The 1,460-nt window shown below is 42.1% G+C and overlaps 1 protein-coding gene across 1 annotated transcript; it reads right to left on the reverse strand.

The window, feature by feature from the left end:
- Positions 1-297: 297 nt before the first annotated feature.
- On the reverse strand, positions 298-1,227 carry LOC117885584 (olfactory receptor 6F1-like). The gene has a single exon (XM_034786847.1). It carries the CDS (start codon positions 1,225-1,227, stop codon positions 298-300), a length of 930 nt encoding a protein of 309 aa, XP_034642738.1.
- Between the last annotated feature and the right edge of the window lie 233 nt (positions 1,228-1,460).

A 1,460-nucleotide genomic window follows, 5' to 3' on the forward strand; every position in this document is an offset into this window, starting at 1 on the left:
TGTTTGGGGCAGGATCATCTTGTTGTTCTATCTTTGTACAGCACCTAGTACAATGGGGTACTGGCCCATGACTTTGGTTCCTAAACACTATTATAAAGCAGACAATAGTACTACTAATAATAAAAATTGACATATCTCAGAAGTTTTATGTGATGTTCTTTGATGATACTTTTAAATGAGTTTGACATGACCCTAGTAACTTTGCTAAGGCTTTAATAGATTATTAAAATTATTGACATTGTCTCTTTCCATGTTTTCTGCTACAATCAGTGACCATCAGGACATCTTACAATGACTTCAAGTCCCCCCGCTGAATACCTTTTTCAAGATCTCTCTGACCTCTTTGTTTCTCAATGTATAGATGAAAGGATTTAGCAATGGAGTCACAATTGTGTTCAAGATGGTGACTATTTTGGTTAGTTCCAAAGAGGTTTCTATGGATGGTTTAACATGTAGAAAAATGGTGGATCCGAACCATATAATCACAACTGTGAGATGGGAAGAGCAGGTGGAAAAGGCCCTTTGCCGACCTCGTGATGAGGGGATTTTCAAGATGGTGGAGATGATATAAATGTAGGATACCAGGGTTATCACACAGGACCCTAGGATGACGATGGCAAACATGATGAAACAGACCATCTCAACAAGGTAGGTGTCAGTGCAGGAGAGAATTATCCAGGGAGCTATGTCACAAAAGAAATGATTGATGATGTTTGGACCGCAGAAGGACAACCTGGCAATCAGACCTGCTGGCACGGTAATAACCAGGAAACCACCCACCCAAGAGCTAAGGGCCAGCTGAACAGAGAGAGTGCTGCTCATAATAGTGTTATAATGCAATGGGTAGCAAATGGCCAGATAGCGGTCATAGGCCATGACAGCCAAGAGGAAGTATTCTGTGCAGCCAAAGGAGAAGACAAAATACATCTGCAGAAGGCAGCTGGTGAAGGAGATGGATTTGCTTTGAGACACAAGATTGGCTAGAGTCTTAGGGACACAGGCTGTGGTGAACCAGATCTCCAGGAAGGCAAAGTTGCAGAGGAAGTAGTACATGGGGGTTTGAAGGCATGTCTGGGTCCTGACTAGGAAGATGATGGCCACATTACCAGTGATGATCAGGACATACATGATGAGAAAGAGTATGAAGAGGGACAGTTGCAAATACTGAGACCCAGGGAATCCCAGAAGGATGAATTCCTTCACTCTGGTGTGATTTTCCTCGCTCATCAATACTGGGAGTTTTACCTGATGAAACAAATGGACCCATAAAAGAAAGATAGTTAAACCCGTAGTCAAACTTTGTCATATAGAGCTCATTTTTGTTAGATAATTGGGCTTTATAAGGACTTGATCCTTGTCAAGTATTCCAACACTAGAATTATGGGTATTTTATTGTCCTTGGATGGAACTGTCAATGGGGATCCTAAGGGAGTTTGGCACCCACTACTCAATAGGTACCC

The sequence above is a fragment of the Trachemys scripta genome, chromosome 12 (genome assembly GCF_013100865.1).
Source record: "Trachemys scripta elegans isolate TJP31775 chromosome 12, CAS_Tse_1.0, whole genome shotgun sequence".
NCBI classification, from domain to species: domain Eukaryota; kingdom Metazoa; phylum Chordata; order Testudines; family Emydidae; genus Trachemys; species Trachemys scripta.